The sequence below is a fragment of the Myiozetetes cayanensis genome, unplaced genomic scaffold (genome assembly GCF_022539395.1).
Source record: "Myiozetetes cayanensis isolate MyiCay16 unplaced genomic scaffold, myiCay2020 scf14, whole genome shotgun sequence".
NCBI lineage: Eukaryota > Metazoa > Chordata > Aves > Passeriformes > Tyrannidae > Myiozetetes > Myiozetetes cayanensis.
The window spans coordinates 18,803,350-18,823,645 of NW_026087048.1; the positions used below are offsets into that span (position 1 = coordinate 18,803,350).

Consider the following 20,296-nt stretch of genomic DNA (forward strand, 5'->3'; position numbering starts at 1 on the left):
CTGGAATACTTTGCCACGTGCTGGTTGTTCCTGTGTCCTCCAGAAAAGCTCTCCTGTCACTCCACGTGACCCCGCTGGGTTTTATCGCTTAGCTTGACTCCTGCAAGTGGATTGCTTGGGTTTCTTGTGTTTTGTGGGGTTGTTATTGAGCAGACCGAGTGCCTGACTAACCTGCTGTTCTCCTGTGCTCAGATCCACGCTTTCATTAAGAGGTCTGAAGCAGAGGAGGTGGATTTTGCGGGGTGGCTTTGCTCCACCATCGGCCTTAACCAGCCCAGCACCCCCACGCACGCCGCTGGAGTCTGAGCTGGGGCAGCAGCTCCTGGGCTGTCCCCTGGGCACAGAGATGCTGCTCCAGTCCCACCCCCTCAGCTTGTACCTGTTCAAACATGTATTTCACCTCTTAAGGAAGAATGTCTCGATAGCATGTGCCAAAATGGTTTTCAACTTCGTCCTAAACTAATTGGTATCGTTTCGGGTCCCGTTCGTTCACTGCCCAAAACGTGAGCTGTGTGAGTTCAGTGCTTGCTGATTTTAGGTGATTATGGATATTCTTTCTTGATGAAACTAGCACTGGGGGAGGGGGTTTGCCCCCCCAGCTCGTTTGAACTCTCTCCAGACTCTTTGTAAATCGTTGGTACTTCAATCATGCTTTCCCTGGTCTCCCCCTGCAGAACGGGATAGGGATGCTCCCAAACTTGTCTGTCGAGCTTTGCTGCTGCCCAGCTGTACCTGAAAGTTAGGCCTGAGGGTTCCAATTGTGCTCTTGTTCAGAGATCTCTCTCTTTCCAGGTGAAGAAGGCAAGAGCTCTGCATTTCTTGGAATGTACAGGGCAATTATCCTAATTGTAGACTTGTTCATATTTCTATATTTATTTTTCGAACATATCATCCTCCTTGGGTTTAGTGATGTTTGTCTTTCTAATTGATTTTTAAAAGTTTAGTTCTTGGAAATGTCCTATGGAATCAAGACAATGATCCAAGCACTTTGCTTTCTTTTAACCTAAAGATTCATGACAACTGTGTTTAGTGTCTAAAATGTATGAAGATCCTCTATTGTTTTATTCTCTCAGATGTTCAGCAATGGGTTCTCTTAATAAATATATTATCAAGTAACTCCTTGAAGCTTTCTTTTAAGACTCAAAAAAAAAAAAAAACTTAAGCAAGGCTTTAATCTGCTCACTACACTTCATAGTGTTCTCCTGATCAGGAAATGCCTGGAATTCTTTCCCCAAAGGAATCCCCAGCAGCCTGGACATGAACTTCCACATGGCCAGCAGTATTGAATATCAAAGGGACAGAACATCCCTCAGCCCAGCAGAGCAGGAAGTGACTCATTGACACATCCAAGGTCCCCCCAGCTTGTCCTGGCTGGAATGGGGCTGTTGGAGCAGTGACAGCTGGGCAGTGTGTAAATTAAACCCTTCCCTCAGCTTTGCACGTGGATCACACACAGAACTCCACGAGGACCCTGTGGCTGCTTGGTAAATGAAATGTGCAGTGTGGGAACAGCAAATCTTTAGGGATTTAACACCCCCTTCACATGTTCCCCCCCCAACACAGCAATAATTTGGACACTGCAGGCACAGGTGTATGGAAGGACAGCAGGGAAAGAACTTTATTGCAACATGCAACAGGACTGCTCTGTCAGAACCCAAAAGCAAGCAGGGGGCTCGTTCACTAAAGGCATCAGGAATTCTATCCATGGAAACTACTCTGCACCATGCTGGGTACAAATAACACTTCTCACAGTCCAAATCACCCCTTGGAGCAGAGATGTGCCAAGAAAGGCCAGGCTGGCCCCTGAGCTCCTCCCAAACCAGCTCTTCCCACACACCTGCAGGGAGTTATTGGACACTCCGTGACTTTCTCAGCTCAGACTTTTGGGGTTTTTACCAGTCAGGCTTGGGAAAGCTTTGCTAAATCTTCTGCACTCCTTCAGACATCCGAGGATCCTCAAAAGCCAGTTAGTCTAGTACAGGATGAAGCTGCATTTACATCCCAACATTTGGTTTCTATTGGCACACACCAAATAAAAGCCACATCAACAATCTCTCACTGAGCAGGGGCAGGAACTCACTGGAGGCTCAGTGGTGTGTTCTGCCCACAGCCAGCATTCCAGACCCTTCTCCCAGGACAGAAATTGTGGAGGAGACTTCACTTTCCATTTATAACTAAGCTCTTAAACTCCTCCTCGAAGATCCCAGGAAAGCAGGTGGAACTGCCCTGATTTATGAGGTTACCGTGAGAGGAAAAGTAAATAACACCAATTTAAGAGCATCAGTTCCTTGATACAAGCACCAATTTGTACTGTACAATTTGTGGACAAATAAAAGGCTCCTTGGCTGCTACTCTGAAGAGCAGGAAGTAAAAAGAACTTCCCTGGCCAGACTGCCAGTACTGAAGAGCACCAGTGGGGACAGAGGGACCTCAGTGCTGCCCTCACCATTGGGTTGGTGGTGCTGGACCTGCACTCCCAGGGCACTGGGAGTGACTCCAGCTTTCCATGGAGCGACCCTGGGCACATCTTATCTCACCACTCATCTCAAATCCCCAGTTTAGGCAGGTGAGGTTGTAACATAATCACTGGTGGAGCACCTGGTTGTGTTTGTCAGCATCAGGAAGTGAGAGCAGGCGAGTTATTGCTTTCAGTGTCCACGTGAAATTAGTCTGGCTGATTAATTACCTCTCCCTTCCCCATCCAAGGATGCTGTAAAAAGCTACATTAGGTTTTCAGTGTGGAATGGATTGTGCTACATATTTGTGCAGCAGACTTTCATTCTTTTAACATCTGAGTCAAGATGTGCCCAGCCTGTGACATTTGAGTGCTCGGTGTCACTGCCCCAGACTCTGCCTCATGGATCACACAGTTCATATCCACACACAGCACAACATGGAAATCACCTGGTGAGTTTTAAATGAATGCAGAAGAAGTTCCTGAGTCTGTATCAAAAACCATCTCTGATTTTTTTCCCCCCTCTCAAGAATCGGATTCTTCCTCCTCTTCCTCCTCCTCCTCCTCCTGATGGCCCTGAAGGCTGAGGTGTAGCTCGGTTTGGTTGATGGCAGCCTCGTTGTCCATCTGCCCAAGAGTCTGGCACAAGAAAAGAGCTGGTTATCAGACCCCAGATCACTTCTCAAATCAGCACTAAGGCTGTGCAGTCCCAGTGTTAATCAGAGCTCTGAGAGCTGCTGGCTGAGAGCCCTTCCCAGCCACGAGCGCTTGGTCATGGAGGAGTTCAGCTGGTCCAGGCTGACCCTGGATTTAGTGCAAAGCTCAGAGGGAATCTGAGCCTCCATCAGTGGCTACCCCAGTGTCACAGTTCATTACACACATCAGACATCATTAATGAACAGTGAACTGAACCCACACCAAAGTGGTGCCTCCCAACCCCCTGGAAACGGGGATGGGAAAAGGCAAACCCCTTGAAACACAAACCAGCCCCAGAGCAGGCATTTTACAGCTGAGCTTTGCAGTGACAGACGAGTTGACACGAGGAACGTGAACCCCCCCAGCCATAGCTGAGACCCCCCCTGGGGCCAGCCGAGCCCTCCCCGGCCCAGGCACGACCCCCCTCACCTGCTGAGTGTCCCCTGTGAGGCCTGAGGAGGGGACAGGGACGTTCTCCTCGCTGGATCTGATCATGGACTGCAGCGCCAGCTCCTCCACCTGGGAACAGGGAGCAGCACAACCCTGAGCCCCGCTTGGATTCTGCCGAAACACTGAACGTGCAAACCCGGCCCCCAGCCCGGGGGATTTCACACTCCACGACGTTTTTGGCTCAGACTCGTAGGGGTTTTTACCTGTCTTGGAAAAGCTTTGTTTCCTTCTGCCCTGCTGTTCTAAGCTCCTTCATTACCGCGCCCAGGATTCCCAAAACCCGGTTAGTCTTTAGTTCAGCTACCTCAGGCTCACTGTCCCTTCTCTGTGCAACAACCAAGAACGCAAATCATGCGATTCCATTCACCTCTTGTATCCAACAAGCACTCACAATCCCCTGTACCCCTGGAGATGCACCCTACATACCACAGGGAGTTATTGGAGTACCGTACACCTGGGGGGTAAATGTGAGTGCATCCCCGGGAGCAGCAGCAGATGGATCCCACTTTCACCTGGCGCACCGAGGGCATTCACCGGTGTCCTTTAACGCGCTCTAACCTGCGCAGGGACCATCGTGCCGCTGCTTCCCGGCCCGGAGCGGGGAGAGCGGGCCCGCACCGCGGGGGAGGCCCGGCCCCGCCGCTCCCATCCCGCTCCCGGCCCCCACTGCCGTCCCCTGCCATCCCCGCGCACCCGCAGCCTGCGGAGCTGGTCGTGCAGCGCCGCCTTGACCCGCAGCAGCGTCTCCTCCTCCCTGCGCAGCTCCTGCAGCCGGCTCAGCATGGCGGGCCCCGCCGCCCCGCCCGCCCGGGCCGGGCCCGCAGCGCCCCCGGCGCGGGGGAGGAGGCACCGCAGCCCCGCTGACGTCACGCGCGCATCCCCGCGGCCGTGCTGCCCCCGCGCGGCCGCTGCTGCTCACGGCACCCGCACCGCGCCCGGCACGACGGGCCCGCCCTTTTCACTCTCACTTCAGGAGTTTCCTTCTCAGCTCTTGCTCACACAACACCCACAGCCGACACCATTTCTCTGTTCCAACTGCATTTATTAATTGCCAGCCCCGGGGACGCCCCAGGGCAGCCCCGCGGTGCTCACGCATCAGCCTTGGCCTTGCCCGCGGGCTTGGCCGCCTTCGGCCTCTTGGCTGCAGGCTCTGCCTTGGGTGCAGGTGGGGCCTGCGCTGCCAGCTTGGCCTTGGCCTTGGCTTTCTTCTCTTCCTTGAGTTTGTGCTGCAAAGGACAGAGAGATGATCAGTGTGACACCCGAAGCACCACCCCAGGCGTGCCCGTGCCGCTGCCCCCTCGCTCACGTTCTGGGCGTGCCGCAGGATGGTGTTGCGGCGCATGGTCTTGGCATAGGGGTTCAACTTGATCATGATCCTCAGGTTCTTCAGCGGGTTCTTCTTCAGGACCCTGCGCTGAATCTTCTTCCTGAAAAGCATAAACATGGAGTGTCACCTCATTTTGCAGTGGCAGCTCTGACAGGTTCTCCCTGAAATTTGGGCAGCCTAAATTCCTGGTGTTTATACCCAGAAATGAAGAAATCCCAGCACAGAGATTTCTGACCCCACAACAAGACCTCGTGTTTGGCAATGAGTAGAGAAACCACACATCACATTCCTTAGACAAAAACACTTACTTTGGAGCACGCAGGGCCTTCTGGATTTCTTGGCTTCTCATGATTCTTCCGATATCTGTATTGGTCATCTTGTGCATGGGCAGGCTGCGAAACAAACATTCCGAGTGTGAGTGGTGATACAACCAAGGCTGATTCCCTGAGAACAGGCACTCAAGAAGAAGTCCCAGTGTCCCTTTTCCCCTCTCCCAGCCTGTGAGGGGCTGCACTCACTTGTAGTCGCTCTTGAGCGTGGCCGCCTTGCGCCAGGTGCCGTACAGGTCGTCGAGCTTGCGGAAGGCGCTCTCTGTCCAGATGCAGAAGCGCCCCACGTGGCCCCCGGGAGCGAGTCGCAGCAGGTTCAGCTTGTTCACGTTCAGGAGAGTAATTCCTGCAGCAAACCAGGCAGAGAAATCCCTTTAATATGTAATTAAATCAAGGAGGATGCAGAAACACTGTGGCTTTTCGGCTTTGACACCATAGAGCCACACACACCTATGTGTAGAAATCTATTATTCAATTAATAGCAATCACTGTTTTTCCATGTACAAACTTGACAAGCTCCTGTTTAATTGCCCCAAATGCAGTTCAGGGTGAACAGCTGTGACATTTGTCACAAACACCCTCAATACCACCAGAACAGGTTGTTACAAAGAGCGTTACCAGCCACTGCAGCGGGTCAGAACTTCCACTCAGTCATGCGGTTCAGAAACACGGACCAATGAAGTGGAATCTCATCATTCCAGGCAGTGTCCTGCCAGAGGAGCAGGTGTGTCCCACAGGTACCTGGGATGTTGCGGAAGGCCCTGATGATGCCGTTGTCCTCGTTGTAGATGATGCAGGGCCCCCTGCGCTGGATGCGCCGGCGGTTCCTCATCTTGCCCTTCCCGGCCCTCATGCGCTGGGAGGCGTAAACCTGGCAAAGGGGGACACCTGTGAGCACCCGACAGCCCAAATCCCACCAGGCACACCCCACCCCCAGACTGCTTCAGTCAGAACGTCACCATCATCACTGTGTATCTGCAACACGGACCAGTGAGGAGTTCATCACTCTTCAGGGTCAGAACACAACTATTTGGAATTCCCTCTGTAGGGCTGCATCACCTGCTCTTGGAAACACAGCTGACCAACTCACCTTTTTGATGTCATTCCAAGCTTTAAGCTTCTTAAGGAGCAGAACGGCTTCCTTGGTTTTCTTGTAACCCTCCACTTTGTCCTCAACAACGAGAGGGAGTTCTGGGATCTCCTCGATGCGGTGACCTAACAAGAGATCGTGTTACCACTGACCTTGGCTGGACCCATGTGTGAAAGTCATTGCCTTGTGAATTCACAAATGATACAACACAATAAACTGGAAATTAAATTTTTCATTCAGCACTGGTCTGGTGGCCTGGAACAGAAAGAGGGTCATTCAGAGAGTGACAACACTGTGATCCCCCCCAAAGTCAGAGATGCTCAACTCCAGGCACCAATCAGAACTTCCACACAATCATGTGGTTCAGAAACACGGACCAATGAAGTGGAATCTCATCATTTCAGCAAAACAAATCTTGGTTATTGTTAAGGGAAATTTATTCCTAGTATATTAATGTACTTGATTCTGACCTAAGATGTTTAACATAATCATTTCTAAGCTTGATGCTCCATTTGGAGGTGCAACTTGGCACTGCTGTTCAATGAAATGACTGAATTAATATTCAGGCACAGCAACCACAGCACTGAAGCTGCAGTGGAGTCCCACAGGTCTGTCCCAGACAGGACTTGCTGTACCTGAGCATTAAGCAAACCTTTGCTCCCATGCACAGAAAGCCAACGGCACTGCCATGCAGTGCAAAACTCCTCTGGAGTCACCACACAGTACCCAACGCTGGCTCAGGCAAACATTCCCAGAGACAGAATTCCCACCTTTGGACATGACCAGAGCTGGCAGGGCAGATGCAGCCAGGGCAGAGCAGATGGCATACCGCTTCTGCGTGATGTTCACTCTGCGGTGCCAGCGCCGCCAGGTCTTGGTGGGAGCGAACATGCGGCCGCCTCGGCACATCTGACGTGGAGTTAAGGACAACTCTTTGGAACAGTCTCTTCCCAAAGTGACTCTTTAGTGCTTGCTCAGTGTTAGTGGGTCGTCAGCCACCTGTGCCAGGACTCTGACAGCAGGCAACTGTCCCTGAGCACAGAGTAAGACGCAAATTACGACATCACGGCAAGACAGGACGGATCAGGTGGTTCAGGAGGTGAAGAGGGAACCCCTGGAGGATCCCAGTTCACTTTTAGAGACTCAGGAATAACTTTTCAGCTGGCTGAGCTCAGTGCCCCTGCTGGAAGCACAGCCACAGAAGGATACATTCCCAAAGGCCCCCTGGCCGGAGCGGTGAGTGCCACCCCCTCGGACGCGGGGGATGCGAGCGACGGCCCTGCCGGTACCCCAGGACTCGGCACTGGTCTGGTGACCTGCAACACACACAGGGGCATTCAGTGACAGCACTGACCCTCCCAGAGGCAGGGGGCTGCTCAGCTCCAGGCACCAATCAGAACTTCCACACAATCATGTGGTTCAGAAACACGGACCAATGAAGTGGAACCTCATCATTTCAGCACAACAGCCTGGATCAGATAAGCTTATTCTCAGTATATTAATATACTTGCTGCTGATTTAAGATGTGTAACACACTCATCTTTTAGTTTGATCCTCCATTTGGAGGTTTAACTTGGCACTACTGTTCCTAGTGGGTTGAGAACCTTAGAAATGCCAGGCAGTGAAAGGATTTCAGGAAAATTTATTCCAAGGTCGAGAACACCAGACTTAACAAAGGAAATCTTAATGGTGCTTTGAACACCAGGCCTGAGAAAGAGCTGCCCCTCTGCTCCAACTTGGGCTTTATCATCACACAATTTAAAACTGAGATAACAACAATGTTAATAATCAGAATCCCACTAAAAGTGCTTCTCTAATTCCAGTTCCCAGGTGTTAGACACCAGATCAATTATTACTGGCTCAGAACCTCCCTGTGGTGGATTCAACTTCACCGAGGTGGGGTGGCATCATATCCCCCAGGAGCCACACAGGACACCCTAAATGAATACAGAAATCCCTTGGGAACGAGCCCGTGGCTGCTTCCCTTGCCGCCATCTCCAGGTACTGAAGACCCCAAATTTGTCTATTAAAGTACAACCCATGGCTGAGCCGGTGAGGCAGCAGCTCCCAGGGGTGAGGAATCCCCGGAGTGCTGCAGGGAGCCGTGGCGGTGCCGGGTACCTGCGAGCTCGCTGACGGCATAGGGCTGCCGGTTGTTCTTGCGCAGGTTGGTGTGCACGAAGTTCACCACGTCGGGCCGGATCGGCGCCTTGAACACGGCGGGGAGGGTCACGTTCTTCCCCGAGGCCTCCCCCTTCTCCGAGTACACCGAGATCAGCGGCCGAGCACAAGCCTGGGGAGGGGGAACTCTCAGCACGGGGACGGGCAATTCCTGAATTCCCGGCTCGCCAGGGACTGGATATTGCTCAGAACTCAGGAGTCGTCACCCCGCAGTGCCAGCGCATCGACAGCAGGCAACTGTCACTGAGCACGGGGTAGGACGCAAATTACGTCATCACAGCAATGCTCCCGCTCCACGTGGGAGTGGGAAACTCCACAGCACAATCCACAGCCACAAACTACACCCCAGCTTTCAAATTCAAGAGATTTCCAGGGAATTTGGGCAGAACCACTCCACCATTGCATCTCTGGCACTCTCTGATTAACATCTTCTAAGCTACTTCCCACCCGCTGTTAAAAAGCCCAGGGAAAACCCACATGTGGTTACTTGGATATTTTATTAATATTAGCACTATTTAGCTTTCAAATTTCACGGATTTCCAATGAATTCAGGCAGAATTACTCTAGGATTGAATCTCTGCACTCTTTCATAAACACCACCTTAACTCCTCTGAACTGTTTCCACCTGCTGCTAAAAAGCCCATGGACAACCCACCTCTGTTTGTTCAGATAAACTCTTACTTAGATAATTCATTTATGAATATTAGTATTATTTAGGTTTCAAATTTAATAGACTTCCAAGGAATTTCGGCAGAATCACTCTAGGACTGAATCTGTGCACTCTTTAACACCTTTCAAACTACTTAACCTGCTGTTAAAAAGCCCATGGAAAAGCAGTGTCTGTTTATTTAGATAAATACTTATTTAGATAACTCATTTATTAACGTTATTTAGATTATGTTCAACAGCTGAAACACTGTAACCAACTTCTCCAATACAATTCACACACTCATAATGATTGCAGGCTATAAAACGATCAGAATGAGTTTTTTCTTAAGTCTGGGCTCCCTGAAAATTCCTGGTGTTTAAAAGTCTGCAAGGTGAGGGTTTAAACTGCCCTCAGCACCAGCTGCCTGAAAAACAGGCTGAGAGGATGCTCCCAAAAATAGTTTGCCAGCGTGAACAGCACCCTTTAAAAAGAATCTTTTAGCATTATACTGTATTATTCCTTTTCTTTCCCATCCAAAATTCGTTTTGGAGGTATTAAAAAAACTAAACCCCTCCAAATTAAGCAGCTCGTGGCGATGGAAGTGCTGTCTGTGCATGTGGCTCTGGCCCTGCCGTGGGTGCAGAGCCCCACACGAGCAGCAAACCCGAGTGGGGTGAAGGGACCAGAGCACAACCTGAGCTGTTACTGGCAGGAAAAGCTGTTCATCTGCAAACTGCTTCCAGACCAAGGCCTCCTAAAGCCTGTTTCGCAACAAAGTAAGTTAGAAAAGGTTAAGAAAACAGAAATAGGGAGTTTAGAGAAGCCGTTCGTTTTCACTCTACGTGGGCCCAAACGCTCCCGTGGGGCCTGTTTTGCTTTAGAGTAATATGTGATGTAACGCCCTGCCAGGTGGCGATGGGGCCCAAACCCCGCTGTGCCCTAAGAACGGGGGATTTTGGGCCCCCACGCCGAGCTCTGGCCCGGCCCGGTCCCTCCCGGTCCCCACGAGGCCGCTGACGGAGCCAAAATGGCGGCCGCGCTCCCCACGCCGCCAGCGCGGCCCGAGCGCTGCCCGCGGCGCGGCCCTGCCCGCCGGGCCCGGCTCCCCCGGCCCAGCCCCGCTGCCGCTCCGGCTCCCCCGGCCCCCCGCGCTGCCCGGTGCCGGCTCGGCTGCCGCTGCCCGGCAATCCCTCACCATGGCGGCGCTGCCCGAGCCGATCGTGGCCGCCCGTCCACGCCGCGCCCCGCCCGGAAAAGGAAGGGCGCCTCACCCTCCTGTACTTATCACCTATGTCCCTCCGCGGCAGGCGCGCCGCTCCTGCCGCGCCCGCCGGTCGATTCCCGACCCAGCCCCAACCCCAGCCGGGATCCCGGGCAGCCCCCGGTCTCTCCGGCCCCGCCGCGTCTCTCGGTGCCCGCCCGAGCCCTCCGGCCGCCTCTGTCCTTCTCTGCCCCCTTCCAAAGCGGGGGACTCTTTTCTGGCGGAGGGATCCGGCGTGGCGCTTCGCCCTCCCCTCAGAGCGCTCCAGTAGCTGCGGCGCGCGGGACGCTCGGTTGTGGCGGCGATGGCGGAGCGGAGGCGGCGGGCGGGGGGCGCGCTGGGCGGGCTCCTGCGGCGGTGGGAACGGGGCTATTCCCGGGGCTATTCCCGGGGCTGGGCGGGCTCCTGCGGCGGTGGGAACGGGGCTATTCCCGGAGCTGGGCGGGCTCCTGCGGCGGTGGGAACGGGATCATTACCGGGATCGTTCCCGGGGCCGGGCGGGCTCCTGTGGCTGTGGGAACAGGATCATTACCGGGATCGTTCCTGGGGCTGGGCGGGCTCCTGCTCCAGTAGGGATCTGGGTCGTTCCCGGGGCTTTTCGGGCTCCTGTTCCCGTGGGGATCGGGGCTATTCCAGAGCTACTCCCGGGGCTGTTCGGGCTCCTGTTCCCGTGGGGATCTGGGTCGTTCCCGGGGCTTTTCGGGCTCCTGTTCCCGTGGGGATCGGGGTCGTTCCCGGGGCTGTTCGGGCTCCTGTTCCCGTGGGGATCGGGGTCATTCCCGGGGGTCTCCGCCCTCAGGGCTCTGTGGCCCCGGCGGAGCCGCTGGCTGTGGTGGTGTTGAGTGTGGGAGGGTAATTTGCTGTTTAATTAGGAATGCTGAGGGGAAAACGTCATCTAAGTCAATGTTCTCTTTCAGAATATACGAAGAGGGAAGGGAGAGTATCCCTGAACATCCGTATCTCTACGAGGTAAAATCATAGAATGCTTGTTGTAATCGTTGTGTTAATCTTGGGTTTTTTGTAACTTTGATAATAGTTGGAAAATAAAATCAGGTGGTTAATTAAATATATAGTAATATAAAAGAGCAGACTAGATATAAAGAATCAAGCAATGCTTCTCTGTATGGGGAAGCTTAAGTAAAAATTGATATTCCTTCATTCTTGAGGCAGAAGTAATTTTTTTAATGTCTCCAAACAGTGTTTAGAGCTCTCATGAGACATTCAAAGAAGCAACTGGTTGATATTTAATGTTACTCTAAAGGAGTATCCTCCATCTCAGGGATATCTGGTGACAGCAGTTGATGCTTCAGCGTTCCCTCACAGTTCAGATTCTCTGAGGTTTTGTTCATAGAACCAAAATCTCCTAGAATCAGCTTGTTGGAATTTAGATTTTCTATGATTAGTTGAAATTTGTTGCGTTTTCACAGTTGATTTGATTCCACCCATGGCGTGCAGTACCTGCATTCTCCTCAGGTTAAAAAAGACTGGGATTCTTGAATGGATGCGACACTGTTGGAAAACAGGCGGTGGAATTAGTTAATTTTGCAATTTCTGGTGTAAACAAATTGCTGGAATGCAGCATTCCTGTGTAGTATATAAAAAAGTTTTAATTATGATTTTTCCAGGCTGATGTGGAGATCTATTTGGTCAATGGCAGTTGCAAAAGTCCCGTGGAAAGATTCTGGAGTGGGGGCAGCCCAATGTATATTTTGCAGAAAGCAGTAAGTTTGTGTGTCAGTTGTTAATTTTTGTTAAATGTCATCCAGGCTTTTGAATTCCCATCAAATATTTGCACACACTTTGCAGTTTTTGATCTGCCTGCACATTTCTAGATACAGAATGAAGAAAGTGACTCAATGGAAGAATCAAAAGCAGATGAAGCTCTTTCTTACTCGGAGCTTTTGCCAAAGGAGAGTCCTGGACCAGCAGCTCTTCCTGTGGGAAGAGCAAAGTAAGTCTCAAAGGTTTCCCTGCCCTCTTGATGTAGTTTTCTTTTGCAGCTTTTGTCCCTCTTCCCAATATTCAGAAACTCTGTTGTTTTCAATCCCCAAAATAAAATCACTCACTAATTTATGAGGAGATTTTACCATTTTCCATCCTGAAAAGTTCTCTTCTCTAGTTAAAAGTTTTTAACAAAGCAGCTCAAATCAAGGTACTGGAAAAGCACTTGTGAGCTGTGCCATTGGGTTCATGGGATTCGCTGGGTGTAGGAGACCAAAAAAAGCTTCCCAAGACTTCAGTGCTTTTTTTTTTTTACTAAAGGTTCTGTTAAAAAAAGCTTAAAAATCTGATTTGGGGTCTTTGGTGTTATTAAAATACCAAGGCACGGTACCAAAATGGTACCGTGCCTTGGTATTTTAATAACACCAAAGACCTGATTAATATCTTTAAGATGTAAAATTGAATATGATTTTAGATTCTCCAGTCTAAATTAATATATTGATTATATTTTGAAGTGTGATGTCTTAGACTTCTTCCTTTGTGACTTTATTGACTTATTAACCCTTTAAAAAGAGGGTTATAATCTTGCATTCTTGTTGTAAAATGATTTGAGTCTGCTCACAAAGCACAATAGAGGGGAGTCAAGTTTTACTAAGGGACAGATCTGGGATATTTGCTGGCATCTGATTTTCCTGCTCTTCCCATTTGTAGGCAGTTGCTTTCCTTGTATGCCATGGTGCAAAATCCAAGTGTGACCCACCTGGGGCTGAGTGACCTGGTGGTGCTCCCTCCCCTCTGGATCAGGTGTGATGGCTCTGATCCTGAGCACACCTGCTGGGTTGGAGCTGAGCCTCTCCGAGCTGGACAGAAAATCACAGGGCTCAACATTTACGTGGTGTCATGTGAGGGTAAGCTTTTACTTTGCACGTGAAATTAAATGAGCAAGGCTTAAAAATGTGGGATTTCTGATGTGACGGCGCTGTCTTTGCTCTTTGTGAGTGATGTTGGCTTGGGAACACTCTATATTCCTGGTTTTAAAAAACAAAAGGAGAGAAAAGATGGTTTTAACCAGTGCTGTGTGGGGAAAATTGCTTTTTAATAGAATCAGTGCAGCTGTATCTGTCAGACCTGTCTGGTGCAATAACAGCACATTTAAACTGCTCCTGATCAGCTTCTTACACAACCACTGACTCACTAAACCCTTCTGTATTCACACCAGTTCCTATCAACAGGACAAATGCAAGGAGAATCCCTGTTTTCTAAAGGATATCAGGAGTCATTCTTGACCAAAGCATTTGAGAATGAATTTGAAGTGTCATATTTGAGTTGTGTCAAGTGGGGTTTTTTTGATTCTCACTTTTTTTTTTTCCTTTCCTAGGTCCTACAGCTGATAAAACCTGTTTTGCAAACCTGGAGGAGCTCAAAATGGAACATAAAAGAAGACATCACTCATGTGTTGTAGGTTTTTACACCCTGTCACGGCTACAATTTCAGTTTAAAAACTCTTGTTGTGGGATTTATGGTGCTGGTTTGGAGAAGCTTTGTAGATTCTACAGAGAAGCTCTGTATGATTCTGTAATACAAGAGTCTGTGCTGAGGTGACATTTGTGATGCATTTATCTGATATTAATCCTTTTTTGTGTATTTGTGAAGCGCTTTTAAAGTGGCTTTGCCTGCACCCAAACCAATCAATGCTGTGGTGGTTGCGTTGTGTTGATTTTTAAATCTGTTCCTTCTCAGGTGACAACAAAAGGGTTTGCTCGGTATGAACTGATCCAAGTTGCTTCAGTAGAGGACACCATCGTGGAGTCTGGAAGCAATATCTGTGTTGACATTACATGGAATATTGTTGATAAGATCCTGGAGACTCCCCCACTGATTTCAGCTGCCACTCTGGTAAGTCCAGCTGGGAAAAGCAACCAAACCCAAGCTCTTTGCACAGCTTACATCATGAGCAGTGTAAAGGACAGAAAATATGACAACAAACCTTTAGATTAGTTCATCATCTAAACTGTGAACTGAGTGAAACTTGTGGAACTTGCAGAACATTGCCCTGGAGCCTGGGGATCCCAGGAGTCCCGTGTACCAGGTGTATCGGGAGCTGCAGCTTCTCCTGGTGAGTACCAGGGAGGAATTCCCATTTCAGGCCTACATGAAATAGGGATTTTATGTGTTAATTACTTACTTGGTTTAACGCTTCATCACATGCTTCAATGATAACTCTAAGCTTTTATTTTAAATTAAACTTTGAGTTCACTTTTAGTTTTGAACACAAAGAGGACAACAAGTCCAGAAATTCTGGAAGTTTTTAATTCCTGGTTCTCTGTGCAGAGACTGATGAGTCTTGGCAAAGTTACCTACATTTTGAAGTGTGACTTGTGCAGAACCTCCCAGAAGAGCTGATTTGTTGTTTTAATTCTTGTTCTGCCTTTAGGCTTTGGCTGAAGGTTTGAGGACGGGTGTGACTGAGTGGCCTGAACCTCTGCAGAGTGAATCAGCTGTTGAGCTGGTCCAGGAGTTCCTGACTGGTAATGGCTGCTGGTTCCATAGGGAGAGGGTTTCACATTTCACAGAAATAAAAGCAAATGCCACTTACAATTTCTAAAGCATTAGAACTGCAGTTGTTCATTTTTGTGCTATAACCACCTGCACAGAGTAGTTAAATAGCTTAGTAAATATCTGTCATTTTTCTTTGTCCTAATATCATGTATAAAAGTAATTATAATAAAAAATATTTTAAAAAACCCACCTTTTCAGGCTATATCCTTACCCAGTAAAACCATTTTTAAAATGAACACATTTTACCTGTTAGTTGTGGGTTTCTATCATGTGCCTGGGGATTAATGCAATTGGTTTGAGGATATTTCTTTTTCATAGTGGTGAAATTTATTTCTGTTCCTCTACCAGATTTAAAGAAGAAGCTGGATGGAGACTGTGGGTCTGGAAGCAAGGGTGAAACAGAGGTTTGTGCAATTTCCTAACTGTGTAAAAATAATGGAAGAAAGTTTTACAGGCAATTCTATCATTAATTTGCTTTTCTCACCTAATTTAATGATTTCAGCTCAATGTAGTGGTATCAACTGGATATCTGTCCTATTTATTAGAGGTTTATGATATTTTAAAGCAATGGACAAATGAACACATAAAAATGTGTTTGGTTTATAATAAGATTTTTCCCTTTTAGTCTGCAAGGAAAGGTTTAGGTCTATTTTCTACCAAGAGAGAAGTAGCATTTTGTTGATAAGCTAAAAATATGTTGATTTCTCTATCAGGTAAACCAGAAATATTCCCTATCAGGATAACAGGCAATTAGTTCTCTGTTTTGGAGATTTTGGATGCATTTTGGCCCCCAGGGCACTGCTGGGATCTGAAGTCTCTCTGACTGGAGGCTTTGCTTCCTGATCCAAGGCCAGCAGGTCTCCAGTGTGATAATCCTGGAAAGGATCACACTCACTTTTAAATAAAAATATCCTTCCAAATTACTGTGCAGTGGTAATTTCCCTGGAAAAGTGGGAAAGTTAGTGATGCACCCAGTTTTGATCCCTGGAGAAGTTCTGGTATATGAAATTTTTGGATTTCAAGCACCCTTTTTTATTGAAGACCACCAAACTCTTTCAGAAAATCAAATGTGACACAGCTGCAGTGGACAGTTACATCAACTCCATCTTCAGTGAGAGAGGAGACCTGGATTTTGCTGAACAGTTGTGGTGCAAAATGAGAAGTGAGTGTTTGGTGGGGCTTTCCTTTCACTCCCCTGTCCTCTGTGCCTGCTGGACCTCATTGCTGTCAGGGAAATGGGTGGGCATGTCTGAGTTTCAAGGCCTGATCAGCTCTTCAGAGCACTGGTAGGAACAGTCTCCAAAAGAGCTCATTTTGGGTATGTAAGATGATGTACTTTCTTACAACATCCGAAGGCAGTCCAGCATCCAGCAGCAGATCCTGGATTTTATTTGATTTGACTGTACAAGGTACTAAACAACTGGCAGTGCCCATCTTCTGTAAAACTAAAAAAAAAAATTACACAGTTTTTCAGTTTAGATCTGAAAGACAATATTTCAATGTAAATAGAGAGACTGATGCCCAAATCTGTGTATGACAATCTGCTGCTGTGCTCTAAATCACACACAGTTGAGTGCTCTCTGATAATTTATATTTGTAGTGACCTTTTTTAAAGCCAGCATAGGACAAAGTCACCAAAAAGCAGTGCAGTCTGTCAGTCCAGCTCTCATTCTTTAATTGAAGGGTTTTATTCCTGTGTGTTGGCTTATTGTTACTGACTTCACAGTCCTGGACTGATAATTAAATTATTGAGTCTTTTCCTTTGCAGGTGTCAGTTCCTACCAGGAGCTGACAGACTGTTTCACACGGGTCATAAAATCCCTGGAACGTGGTGAGATCCAGCCCTGGGTATGCATTTGTATTTCACAACAAATCTCAAGATTTTGAGTGGTGTCAGACAAAACATATTTGCTGTCACTTCCCTGCCCCCACCTTGTGTTGTCACAGTTTGTTTCTGTTTGTGGTGCTGATGTCCCTGATGTTCCACCTCACAAGGACACCTTTCCCACCCTCAGATCCATCAGGGGAGCAGCAGTTCCCTGAGGACACTCATTCAGCAGTCCTACCACGGCAGGATGGAGGTGGTTCCCCTCACTGGCATCACTCCCATCCAGATGCTCTTCGAGATTGGGCTGGATAAGATGAAGAAGGATTATGTCAGTTTTTTTGTAGGTGAGCCTGAGACCTGTTCCATGATCAGGAATTCAAGAGAAAAGGTGTTCCAGGCAGGAATAATGAGCTTTCTGGGTAACCTCCATCTCTCTTCTCTTCCCATCTGCTGAAGTGCAGTTTCCAGCCTCCTTAAGAATTGAACTTTTATACCTTTGTTGTTACCCCCTTCATTCATTCCTGCTTTGCTCTGTCATCCTGTTTGCATTCTTTGTTTCATTTGCTTTTTTATTTTCAGTACTTGTAAACCCGTGTGTCCCAAGGAGGGTGGTTGTGTAAATTGTGGAATAGGTTTCTTCATTGTGCAGCCTTTTTGGTAAATAAAATCATGCCTCTACCAGGCCACTTGGCAGGTTTTTTTCTTGTTTTGAAGAGCAGTCATGCCAATAAATAACATTCCTTTGCACTTCCCTTTGGTAGAGTTCCCTGTCTGATTACCTGAATCCTGCTTATATTTCATCTGATACTGTGTGTTAAATTTTACTTATTTTTAACTTCTCCTGATCATTTTACAGGTCAGGAACTTGCAACGTTAACCTGCTTGGTGAGATGCTTTATTTTATTTTTAAACTCTGAAAGCAGTTGAAAGTATAAAGTAGAGCAAGCTCAGCTGAGGGTGGGATGAAAGTCATGTTGTACTTATCAGCTGAGAAACAGAACTGCAGATCTTGAGGCTGGAACAGCAAACTGCAGGAATGCCATTGTTTTGTTCAATGTAATAAATAATATGTTATCTCTGTATTATATATAGAATTAATCATATATAATTTGTTCGGTATCTGAGAGGAGTCACTGTCAGGGCAGTGAAGCTTTGTTCACACTTTGATGGAACTTTGTTCTGAGTCTGCTGGGCCTCTCTTAAAGAAACTCTGGCTTTTCAAAAGAAGCAGGAAGGTTATTTTAGTTGATTGAGGATGTGCTGGTTGCAGAAATTCAGTGCTGAGGTAGGAGCAGAAGCTCTTTGCTGTTCCAGGATTACTTCATTTCCACATCAGTGGATCTACAGGAACAAGTTCATCGTGTCCAAAAGCTTCACCATATGCTGGAAATAATGGTCAACTGCAGAGTCTTACTCCAGTTCAGACACGAGAACCTCTTCCCTTTGACACAGTAACTGTTGCATTTTTACTTCTGGCTCTTTAAATGATAATAAAAAATAGAATTTCTTTGACAGTTGTAAAGGAACACTTTAAAAAAGCAGCCCTTCTTAATGCTGATGTTTGTGAGACTGCAGAAGGAGCAGGTGGATGTTGCTGCTGAATGCTGCTCTGTGGCTAAAATTGAAAACTAAAGGAGATAATAAAGTGTGGGAGTGTAGTTAATATTTGCACAAGCATTTCTCCAGAGAAATTAACTGGTTGATGTGTATTGCAGGATTTGCATGAAGTATTACAAGGAGAACCCCCTCAACGAGAAGCACGTGTTTCAGCTGCCCATCAGACCAGCTCTTGTGAAGAAATTCTACCAAAAGTAAGAGCAACTTCAGCGTTTGCAGCATTAAAATTCAGATGGGGCTGAACTTTGATGGCTTTTGTGTTCTCTCAGTGAACACCCTGAGTTATGGAAGGTGGAGATAAGCAGTGGGCACGGAGCAAAGGAGGTGAAAACCGTGTGGCAAGTCAGTACCAGTCCTCCTGTTGAACATGTGGCATCAAACCATTCAGGTAAGGAATGGTTAAATAATGAAGGGGCACACTTCAAACCAATTCAGTCAGTGGGGCTGAACTGTTTTGTACTTACATTTACTTTTCATCAAAGCAAAATGATGTTCTGCCTTTTAATAAAGGAGAGAGGGGGTATTTACAGAACTGGAGACTTTCAGAGAGTGGTGACTTTCGGCCTTCTCACCTTGACTGAGTTATGTTTTTAAAACTGAAATGACAACAGAGTTCCAAATATGATCAAGTGTAATCCAGCAAATCTTGAAACTTAGTTCTAAAATCTTTGCCCAGTCTTTTGCTCCACGAACTGATCTGTGCCATTCCCAAGAACAAGGACTGATCCCAACCTTCCCCTTTTTCCTCCAGGTCTCTTTTGTGACTCCCCAGTGAATGGAAGCACCGAAGAAAGGCTGTATTTTATCACAGTGACCAAGTGCAGTCAGGTGCATTTCACATAAAGCCAGGTTACTCTGCAGGAAAGGTACAGTAAAGGGAATGTTCAGTGTCTTCTGTGTCCCAGCAGATAATTTAGGAACACTGATTTAAAGAACAGCTCATCTCACTGAGGTTTTGGCTGTAATGTGTCAGTGGGACCTACACAGTCACAATTCACCTGTAGGCACCTATTTTGTTTGTAAATATTGTGCATTTAAGTCTGTACAGTATAAATACTTTGAAAATATGGATTTTTTGTGTTGTTCTAATATTTACAAGCGTTCAATAAAGTTGTGCACTTTGGGGTTTCATATTTTATTTTTGTTCATTAAAAGTGCAGTCAGACACTGTTCAAAGGGTCAATTATCTTAACCAACAAGCCAAGCAATAATGTCACATTTTCCTGGTATCAGGTGATGCTTCATCCTCCTCATAGATTTGTAAAACTGTTCATCCAGGGTCCTGGGGTCTGGTTTCCTTTGTCCCTGTGTTTCTATTTTGGGGATTTATATTTGGGAGTATTCTTGGACACGCTTCTCTCTGCTCTTCAAAGGATTCTTCCCTTCCTTGAATGTGACCTGAGTTATTTTAACAGTGTTGGTTTGTATGTTTTGCATAACTTTTGAAAAGCAAATCAGTGTAATTGGCTGGGGTTAATCATTTAAATCTGTTGGGTTGGCAGTTGCATCTGTCATGCTGGTTGGATAGTGTAGGGTCTGATTTTAAACAACTCCATAGTTCCTGCTGACGAAATGACTTGAAACAGAAACAATCTGCATAAAGAAACTTCACTACTGATCAATAAGAATAAGCAAAACCCCAACATTCATGCCTTTTAAAAACTAAATTTCTACCATTTCTGGTTTCTCCTGAGTAAATCTTATTTCTTAACCCCTTTCCTAATATTACATCTTAATACATATCAGTTTAATAATTTGAAGAAAAGCTCTCATTTTGTATTTGAAAATTTGGTGCCTGTCTCTCTTCCAATACCAATTACATGGTAATTAAAAGTCTAATGATGAACAGACTCAAATCAGAATTTGCAAGCAGCTTTTAATCCCTTGAAATTTGTGCTGTCAAGATTGGGATC

The 20,296-nt window shown here is 47.4% G+C and overlaps 4 protein-coding genes and 5 non-coding genes across 9 annotated transcripts in view; 2 read left to right on the top strand and 7 right to left on the bottom strand.

The window, feature by feature from the left end:
- The window catches only part of MAP2K1 (mitogen-activated protein kinase kinase 1), a 28,314-nt gene extending 27,198 nt beyond the window's left edge, over nucleotides 1–1,116 (top strand). The window contains exon 11 of the mRNA XM_050309554.1: nucleotides 193–1,116. Within this exon, the coding sequence (XP_050165511.1) occupies nucleotides 193–306 (114 nt within the window). The 3' untranslated portion in view covers nucleotides 307–1,116. The remainder of the gene's footprint in view (nucleotides 1–192) is intronic.
- A 476-nt stretch (nucleotides 1,117–1,592) lies between these two features.
- On the bottom strand, nucleotides 1,593–4,410 carry SNAPC5 (small nuclear RNA activating complex polypeptide 5). Its single transcript, XM_050309569.1, has 3 exons — nucleotides 4,295–4,410; nucleotides 3,581–3,670; nucleotides 1,593–3,094 (listed from the first exon to the last, which is right to left on the bottom strand). Exons 1-3 carry the CDS (start codon nucleotides 4,382–4,384, stop codon nucleotides 2,981–2,983), a joined length of 294 nt encoding a protein of 97 aa, XP_050165526.1. The 5' UTR covers nucleotides 4,385–4,410; the 3' UTR covers nucleotides 1,593–2,980.
- A 212-nt stretch (nucleotides 4,411–4,622) lies between these two features.
- On the bottom strand, nucleotides 4,623–10,439 carry RPL4 (ribosomal protein L4). The gene is made up of 10 exons (XM_050309555.1): nucleotides 10,373–10,439; nucleotides 8,469–8,640; nucleotides 7,557–7,663; nucleotides 7,118–7,256; nucleotides 6,348–6,472; nucleotides 5,999–6,128; nucleotides 5,447–5,603; nucleotides 5,237–5,320; nucleotides 4,908–5,028; nucleotides 4,623–4,827 (listed from the first exon to the last, which is right to left on the bottom strand). The coding sequence occupies exons 1-10, from the start codon at nucleotides 10,373–10,375 to the stop codon at nucleotides 4,690–4,692; spliced, it is 1,176 nt and encodes a 391-aa protein (XP_050165512.1). The 5' UTR covers nucleotides 10,376–10,439; the 3' UTR covers nucleotides 4,623–4,689.
- On the bottom strand, nucleotides 5,888–5,958 carry LOC126637092 (small nucleolar RNA SNORD18). Its single transcript, XR_007628200.1, has one exon. It is a non-coding gene; the product is annotated as a small nucleolar RNA SNORD18 (small nucleolar RNA).
- LOC126637090 (small nucleolar RNA SNORD18) lies at nucleotides 6,681–6,751 on the bottom strand. Its single transcript, XR_007628198.1, has one exon. It is a non-coding gene; the product is annotated as a small nucleolar RNA SNORD18 (small nucleolar RNA).
- Nucleotides 7,319–7,418, bottom strand: LOC126637093 (small nucleolar RNA SNORD16). Its single transcript, XR_007628201.1, has one exon. It is a non-coding gene; the product is annotated as a small nucleolar RNA SNORD16 (small nucleolar RNA).
- On the bottom strand, nucleotides 7,737–7,807 carry LOC126637091 (small nucleolar RNA SNORD18). The gene has a single exon (XR_007628199.1). It is a non-coding gene; the product is annotated as a small nucleolar RNA SNORD18 (small nucleolar RNA).
- LOC126637087 (small nucleolar RNA SNORD16) lies at nucleotides 8,711–8,810 on the bottom strand. Its single transcript, XR_007628195.1, has one exon. It is a non-coding gene; the product is annotated as a small nucleolar RNA SNORD16 (small nucleolar RNA).
- On the top strand, nucleotides 10,205–19,604 carry ZWILCH (zwilch kinetochore protein). Its single transcript, XM_050309570.1, is given in 21 exon segments — nucleotides 10,205–10,393; nucleotides 10,395–10,451; nucleotides 10,453–10,738; nucleotides 10,741–10,795; nucleotides 11,356–11,407; nucleotides 12,064–12,159; nucleotides 12,271–12,389; nucleotides 13,091–13,287; nucleotides 13,758–13,837; nucleotides 14,120–14,275; nucleotides 14,424–14,495; nucleotides 14,814–14,907; nucleotides 15,287–15,342; nucleotides 15,998–16,100; nucleotides 16,707–16,786; nucleotides 16,954–17,110; nucleotides 17,623–17,651; nucleotides 18,081–18,217; nucleotides 18,482–18,577; nucleotides 18,653–18,771; nucleotides 19,135–19,604. Coding segments are annotated over 21 exon segments (2,322 nt in total). The 3' UTR covers nucleotides 19,227–19,604.
- Nucleotides 19,605–20,296: the final 692 nt, after the last annotated feature.